The 9,043-nt window shown below is 46.4% G+C and overlaps 1 protein-coding gene across 1 annotated transcript in view; it reads left to right on the top strand.

Moving 5' to 3' along the window:
- The first annotated feature begins 32 nt into the window (after nt 1-32).
- LOC134983751 (oocyte zinc finger protein XlCOF6-like) overlaps nt 33-9,043 on the top strand; it is a 105,316-nt gene continuing 96,305 nt past the window's right edge. The window contains exons 1-2 of the mRNA XM_063949394.1: nt 33-139; nt 2,903-3,040. Of these exons, the coding sequence (XP_063805464.1) occupies nt 33-139; nt 2,903-3,040 (245 nt within the window). The remainder of the gene's footprint in view (nt 140-2,902; nt 3,041-9,043) is intronic.

Here is a 9,043-nt window from a genome sequence, read left to right as displayed (position 1 = left end):
AAGTCCTTTGAGAACTCTGGGAATTAGAGGAAATGGAGGAAACAAGTACACCAACTGGTAAATCCACGGTGTCGCCAGAGCGTCCACTGCTACGGCCTGTAGATCCCTCGTCCCAGAACAGAAATGCAGAAGCTTCTTGGTGAGCCGTGAAGCCAACAAGTCGATTTGCGGGTAGCCACACTGATGAAATATCTGCTGAAACACTTGCGGGTAGAGGCCCCATTCTCCCAGGTGCAGATCGTGTCTGCTGAGGAAGTCTGCTCCCCAACTGTCTACTCCCAGAATTAATATGGTGGAAATGGCCTTGGGATTCCGCTCCACCCAGAGGAGTATCTGTGACACCTCCCTCATTGCAGCTCTGTTGTTTGGGCCTTCTTATGAGGAGATCGGCCAAGCATGGAGCAATGATACACTGACGAAAGATTAATTCAGTTTTAGTGAGACCACAATCATACACAACGACTAGGAAAGAAGTCTGAGTGAATTCTGAAAGACGAAAGGTTCATGACTTGTAAACGATGCTGAAGAATACTGAATGAAGTGACTTGTGATTTGTAAACAATGCTGAAGAACACTGAATGAAGAGATGACTTCTGATTTGTAAATTACGCTGAAGAACACGGAATGAAGAGAAGGCTTGTGATTTTTTAACAATGCTGAAGAGAGGATTGCTATGAGCACCATCAGCAAACGGAGACCCTCTACCTGATAGAAGACCCAGCGGTTAAACCGCAAGAGCAGGTGGACTAGGAGCAAAGAACTGCAATAACAGAACTGACCACCGGGCGGCCACAACAGAACCAGCATACCAGGGGTTAACCCGGCAGCGCAGAGCTTGAGCACCTTACAGCAGCAAGTAACTTGTAGCACTGGCACCATAGCTAAGCATCAACCCCTTTTAATAAGGAAAGACTGCATCGGTTTGGCTGGACGTGAACTGGGATACCTATTGGCTTGGCTTGGTCTCCAACATGGTGGCTCCCTGCACAGAGGACACATGTGGAACCAGCACAAAGCCACTACCGCTGGCCTCAGCCACCAAGACGCTGCACTCTAGCAACAGGACACTTGGAAACAGACACCTCCGGCTGCCATTCTCCGCTCCCCAGGACCCGGACCCCGGCCTCCAGATGCCCGGCAGCCACACCGGAGGATCTTGCTGCTGTAGCTCCTATCCATCACAGTGACACCAGCCAGCTAACAGGAAGACCACAGGGACCACAACCAGATGTAAGACTCCAGATGCTGACAGTACCCCCTTTTTAGGGTGGTCTCCGAACACCCACGCTGCTTAGTGGGATTCTTGGCATGAAAGGCACAAATCAGTCTTGGAGCATGAACATCCTCTGCAGCCACCCAAGATCTTTCCTCCGGAACATATCCTCTCCACTCTATGAGATACTGGAGACGACCATACCTCTTGCGGAAGTCAAGAATCTTATGAACCTCGAATTCCTCATTTTGAATAGCTTGAACCTTGGGAGGTTAAGGGAAAGCTGCCCGAAAATGATTTAGTACAGGAGACTTTAGCAGAGAAATGTGGAAGGCATTGGGAATTTTCAAATAGGGAGGCAGTTTCACCTTGTAAGAAACTGGATTCAACACTCTTTTAATAGGATACAGACCGATGAATCTTGGAGCAAACTTTTTTGTAGGAACGTTGAGTCTGAGGTTTCTGGTGGATATCCAAACACGATCTCCCACTTTGAGACTAGGAACAGCCCTCCGTTTCCGATTGGCGTAGTTTGTTTATTCCTGGGAAGTCTTAAGTAGCGCCTTATGAATTTTTCCCCACATCTTAGTGAACTGCCAAAGAGCGGATTCAGCAGCAGGAACCTAAAGAGCTGGGAGAGATTCAAAGGAAGAAACTTGTGGATGAAAACCATAGTTAATGGAGAAAGGAGTGGAATTGGTAGAAGAATGATATAGGTTATTGTGGGCAAACTCAGAAATGGGAGGCAATCCATCCAGTCATCCTGAGCAGGGGACATGAACATCTGTAAGAAAGTTTCCAGATCTTTTTTGACTATTTCAGTTTGTATGTCAGTCTGGTGATGGTAGGCTGAAGAGAAGTTCAACTTGATTCCTAGGACAGAGCGGAGAGCTTTCTAGAATTTGGCGATGAATTGAGGACCCCGATCAGAAACTATTTCCTGTGGAAGGCCATGCAAATGAAAAATGTATGAGAAAAACAATTTGGATAGCTGAGGAGCAGAGAAAAGACTGGTGAGGGGTATGAAGTGAGCCATCTTCGAAAATCATTCCACAATGACCCAAATGGTGTTGTGCCTGGCAAATCGGTTATGAAATCCATAGAGGTGTGAGTCCAAGGCTTTTGAGGTGTTAGAAGTGGATGAAGATGACCCGAGGGAGATGTTCGTGGACTTTTATGTTGAGCACACTTGGAACAAGCTGCTACAAATTCAAAGACATCCGTTTTAAGATGAGGCCACCAGTAGAATCGCTGAATAAACTTGAGTCTTTAGACCGCCGGCATGACCCATGAAAGATGAAGAATGAGCCCACGTAAGCAATTTCCTGCAAAGTTTTGGTGCTACAAAAGTTCTCCCCGGAGGAGGAAGAGGAACAGTATGAGTGGAAGCAAATGAAACCGGATTCAGAATAAATTGTTTCAGAGGAGTTGAGTGAATCATCTGCTTGAAAAGAACGAGAAAGTGCATCTGCTCTTCGATTTAAGGTTCCTGGGCGGTTAAAGAGTTTGAATGAGAACCGAGAGAAGAGAGCCCACCTAGCTTGCCGTGGGTTTAAACAATGAGCTGTCTGGAGGTACAGAAGATTCTTGTGATCCATGATAACAGAGATAGGGTGTTGAGCTACCGCTAATAAATATCGCCACTCTTCAAAGCTAATTTTATGGTTAACAGTTCTTGTTCCCCAATAGGATAATTTTGCTCAGCTTTGGAGAATCTTCAAGAAAAATATGCACAAGGATGACTTTTCTTATCTTCAAAGAGCTGAGAAAGAACCGCCCCGACTTCCACCGAAGAAGCATCTACTTCCACCTGAAGACTGAGATCAGGTTGGCAAAGAATTGGAGCGGACATGAAGGCCTCTTTTAAGAATGTGAAGGCTTTCAGAGCCTCGGGTGGCCAAATCAAAGGATTGGCTCCTTTCCTGGTTAACATGGTAATTGGGGCAATGATAGTGGAGTAGTTCTTGATACATTATCTGTAAAAGTTGGCAAAGCCAATAAATCGTTGGATCCCTTTTAGAGCGGTAGGAAGAGTCCAATCATGAATCGCTTGGACCTTGGTTGAATCCATCTGTAGCTCCTGGGTAATATTTGAAAAGAAAATAGTGTTAAAACCCCTTTTCAGCGTCAGCACCAGTGTGGGCTTGCATAGAGGGACAACAGCAGCACTTAAGCTGTGTGCCCTCTGCCCTAATGCCGCCATCTGTACCGGGGACCCCGGTATTGTACTCCCCACTCAATTAGGGGGGGTGGCATGTTGTGAGGAAGAGCGCACACCGCTGTGGGTGAGCGAAACAACCCCCTTCAGGAGCTATGTCCTGTCAGCGGGGACCCGAAACATTAACCCTTCAAGAGGTTGGTACCGGTCCCCCCCTAAGTCTCACGATGCAGGCAGACTATTGCCAACCCGTCCTTCCTGAAAACTACAAACTAAAATACATTCTGAAGAAAACTCTCTGGAGCTCCAGAGAATGCACCCGGCTCCTTGGGCACATTTTCCTAAACTGAGTCTGGTAGGAGGGGCATAGAGGGGAGTAGCCAGCACACACTAATGATTTCTTAAAGTGCCAGGCTCCAATAGACCCGATCTATACCCCATAGTACTAAGACCATCCCAGTATCCCCTAGGATGTTAGAGAAAGTGGGACATTCCTATTGACAATCCTTCATGACACTTTACCTAAACAAATCCCGGAGGAGTTGTCTTCCGTCTCGAAATAATATGCTAAAGGAGTAAGACTGTCAGAGAAATTCAGAGTCTGTTTCCTACTGTAACATGTGCCAACTGGGACTAAGTTACTGGGCACAGATCTATTTTTGGGCCAGATTTATTTGCTCTTGTTATGGGTTTAAAACAAATATTTTTATCTTTATTTCCTGAGCTATGTATGAGATACACCAGAGAGTGTGGGGAGGAGACTGGTCAGATCTCTGGGCTGGTAACACACAGTGACATGATGTGAGGGGAAGAGCAGGAGTATAATAGGGTCTGATGTCTCCTGATGTATGAGATACACCAGATAGTGTGGGGAGGAGACTGGTCAGATCTCTGGGCTGGTGACACACAGTGACATGATGTGAGGGGAGAGCAGGAGTATAATAGGGGCTGATGGCGCCTGATGTATGAGATACACCAGAGAGTGTGGGGAGGAGACTGGTCAGATCTCTGGGCTGGTAACATACAGTGACATGATGTGAGGGGGAGAGCAGGAGTATAATAGGGGCTGATGGCTCCTGATGTATGAGATACACCAGAGAGTGTGGGGAGGAGACTGGTCAGATCTCTGGGCTGGTAACACACAGTGACATGATGTGAGGTGGAGAGCAGGAGTATAATAGGGGCTGATGGCTCCTGATGTATGAGATACACCAGAGAGTGTGGGGAGGAGACTGGTCATATCTCTGGGCTGGTAACACACAGTGACATGATGTGAGGGGAAGAGCAGGAGTATAATAGGGGCTGATGGCTCCTGACTCCACACTGGTAAAATACATATTCCTCATTAGTTTGTACTGACAGAGGAGGGTGTAGGATAAGAGATTGCTGTAGTGACTGAGAAAGGAGAATATGTGACTCTTTTCTGTAAGAAGTGTTTATTACTCACCTGTTTTGATATCTGTAGGGATCTCCTCCTTCTTACACTGCTGACCACCTTTCACATACGTCTCTTCTTCTCCCTCTATATCTTCTGCTTTTATATCAGTCACATACGTCTCTTCTTCTCCCTCTGTATCTTCTGCCTTCATATCAGTCACATACGTCTCTTCTTCTCCCTCTATATCTTCTGCCTTTTTATCAGTCATATACGTCTCTTCTACTCCTTCTATATCTTCTGCCTTTATATCAGTCACATACGTCTCTTCTTCTCCCTCTGTATCTTCTGCCTTCATATCAGTCACATATGTCTCTTCTTCTCCTTCTATATCTTCTGCCTTTATATCAGTCACATACGTCTCTTCTTCTCCCTCTATATTTTCTGTTTTAATATCAGACAGATGTTCTACCTAAAAAAAACTAAAAACACTATAATGACATTTGCAGTCCGATTAAACTGATATGAAACAGTATAATATCAGTGTATACGACACATACAGCTTCTCTACAGATCATATAGTGACAGTCACTTTTGTATATTGTCGAGACCCTAAATCCCACCTAACTAATCCTGTGATTCTCCTCTGTACAGTACTGGGAATACAGAGGATGGGGACATCTCTCTGTGGTATCTCTGTTACTGGGCCCATCTGTAGGAGACACACAGTGACTGAGTACAGTGTATATATGTGATTATCAGGTGATGTGTGTATATAAGGGCCCCCATACCTGCTCTCCCCTGTACAATACATGACAATCTCCTCTTACCCAGTGATGTGAGGGGCCAGTGATTCTCCATCATCACATCCTTGTAAAGACTCCTGTGTTCCTCTATATACTTCCCCTCTTGCATGGAGACATAGACAGTGACATCCTGTCACCTGATAGGCACCTGACACGCACAGTGATACAGTCATCACCCAGACACATTCCCTGGTGTTACTGTATAATGTCCCATTCACAGCAGTCACCTCTCCAGTCATCACCCAGACACATCCCCTGGTGTTACTGCATAATGTCCCATTCCCGGCAGTCACCTCTCCAGTCATCACCCAGACACAATCCCTGGTGTTACTGTATAATGTCCCATTCCCAGCAGTCACCTCTCCAGTCATCACCCAGACACGTCTCCTGGTGTTACTGTATAATGTACCATTCCTGGCAGTCACCTCTCCAATCATCACCCAGACACATTCCCTGGTGTTACTGTATAATGTCCCATTCCCAGCAGCCACCTCTCCAGTCATCACCCAGACATGTTCCCCGGTGTTACTGTATAATGCCCCATTCCCAGCAGTCACGTCTCCAGTCATCACCCAGACACATCCCCTGGTGTTACTGTATAATGTCCCATTCACAGCAGTCACCTCTCCAGTCATCACCTAGACACATCCCCTGGTGTTACTGTATAATGCCTCATTCCCAGCAGTCACCTCTCCAGTCATCACCCAGACACATCCCCTGGTGTTACTGTATAATGCTCCATTCCCTGCAGTTACCTCTCCAGTCATCACCCAGACATGTTCCCTGGTGTTACTATATAATGTCCCATTCACAGCAGTCACCTCTCCAGTCATCACCCAGACACATCCCCTGGTGTTACTGTATAATGTCCCATTCCCGGCAGTCACCTCTCCAGTCATCACCCAGACACATTCCCTGGTGTTACTGTATAATGTCCCATTCCCAGCAGTCACCTCTCCAGTCATCACCCAGACACGTCTCCTGGTGTTACTGTATAATGTACCATTCCTGGCAGTCACCTCTCCAATCATCACCCAGACACATTCCCTGGTGTTACTGTATAATGTCCCATTCCCAGCAGCCACCTCTCCAGTCATCACCCAGACATGTTCCCCGGTGTTACTGTATAATGCCCCATTCCCAGCAGTCACGTCTCCAGTCATCACCCAGACACATCCCCCGGTGTTACTGTATAATGTCCCATTCACAGCAGTCACCTCTCCAGTCATCACCCAGACACATCCCCTGGTGTTACTGTATAATGTCCCATTCCCGGCAGTCACCTCTCCAGTCATCACCCAGACACATTCCCTGGTGTTACTGTATAATGTCCCATTCCCAGCAGTCACCTCTCCAGTCATCACCCAGACATGTCTCCTGGTGTTACTGTATAATGTACCATTCCTGGCAGTCACCTCTCCAATCATCACCCAGACACATTCCCTGGTGTTACTGTATAATGTCCCATTCCCAGCAGTCACCTCTCCAGTCATCACCTAGACATGTTCCCCGGTGTTACTGTATAATGCCCCATTCCCAGCAGTCACCTCTCCAGTCATCACCCAGACACATCCCCTGGTGTTACTGTATAATGTCTCATTCCCGGCAGTCACCTCTCCAGTCATCACCCAGACACACCACCTGTTGTTACTGTATAATGTCCCATTCCCAGCAGTCACCTCTCCATTCATCACACAGACGCGTCTCCTGGTGTTACTGTATAATGTCCCATTCCCAGCAGTCACCTCTCTAGTCATCACCCAAACACATCCCCTGGTGTTACTGTATAATGTCCCATTCCCAGCAGTCACCTCTCTAGTCATCACCCAGACACATCCCCTGGTGTTACTGTATATTGTCCCATTCCCAGCAGTCACCTCTCCAGTCAGCAGTTGAATGATCTTGTTGGTGAGTTTCAGGATCTTCTGGTCATTGTGTCTTCTCATGTATCAGTGAGTGAGGTGGAGACATCGTGATGGGGCTCTGGGTCCTGCTCAGTCCTCCTGACACACAGGGACGGCTGCTGGGTGTCTCACACTTAGCGGATGTCTTCTTCACTACTGTGTAATCCTGCGAAATGAGGGAGACATCAATATAATTGTAAATACTCCCAGATCCCCTCACCTCCCAAGTCATGTCCCTGTATTATTATTATTATTATTATAGATATAAGCGATGTCACTGTGTCACTCCCAGATCCCCTCACCTCCCAAGTCATGTCCCTGTATTATTATTATTATTATTATAGATATAAGCGATGTCACTGTGTCACTCCCAGATCCCCTCACCTCCCAAGTCATGTCCCTGTATTATTATTATTATTATAGATATAAGCGATGTCACTGTGTCACTCCCAGATCCCCTCACCTCCCCAGTCATGTCCCTGAATTACTACTAGAGATATAAGTGATGTCACAGTGATGCTCCCAGATCCCCTCACCTCCCCAGTCATGTCCCTGTATTATTACTATAGATATAAGTGATGTCATTGTGACATTACCAGATCCCCTCACCTCCCCAGTCATGTCCCTGTATTATTACTATAGATATAAGTGATGTCACTGTGACATTACCAGATCCCCTCACCTCCCCAGTCATGTCCCTGTATTATTACTATAGATATAAGTGATGTCACAGTGATGCTCCCAGATCCCCTCACCTCCCCAGTCATGTCACTGTATTATTACTATAGATATAAGTGACATCACTGTGATGCTCCCAGATCCCCTCACCTCCCCAGTCATGTCCCTGTATTACTATAGATATAAGTGATGTCACTGTGACACTCCCAGATCCCCTCACCTCCCCAGTCATGTCACTGTATTATTACTATAGATATAAGTGACATCACTATGATGCTCCCAGATCCCCTCACCTCCCCAGTCATGTCACTGTAATGATATGATTATACTGTAAATCTTGCATACTAATGTTTCAACAATAAATGGATGAAAAGTATTTAGAAGAAACAATAATGGTGAATTGTATCAGTTAAAGAAAACAATTTAGTATTATCCTTTATTTATATGGTGCCATAAGGCAGTGCTATAACTAGGCATTTTAGCGCTGTGTGCAAGAAACGGCATTAGCGCCCCCTCTATCTAAGACAGGGGCGGTGCGCGCTGTAGACGCGTGCAAAATATATAGGGGCGTGGCTTCATGGGGAACGGGCGTGGCCACAAAATAATACCAATTCATACTACGGTGCACAGTAGTCTCCATTATTCAAATTACGCTGCACAGTAGCGCCACTACACCTGGTAGAGCCCCTTTTACACATTATGGCAGACAGTCCCCCTTTTTACACATTACAGCAGCCAGTCCCCATTTTTACACAATACTGCAGACAGCGTCCCCTTTTTACACATAACGGCAGACAGCGTCCCCTTTTTACACATTACGGCAGACAGCGTCCCCTTTTTACACATTACGGCAGACAGCGTGCCCTTTTTACACATTATGGCAGCCAGTCCCACATTTTACACATTGTG

This window comes from Pseudophryne corroboree, assembly GCF_028390025.1.
Source record: "Pseudophryne corroboree isolate aPseCor3 chromosome 3 unlocalized genomic scaffold, aPseCor3.hap2 SUPER_3_unloc_23, whole genome shotgun sequence".
NCBI classification, from domain to species: domain Eukaryota; kingdom Metazoa; phylum Chordata; class Amphibia; order Anura; family Myobatrachidae; genus Pseudophryne; species Pseudophryne corroboree.
This window is presented reverse-complemented; position numbering and strand designations above follow the sequence as displayed.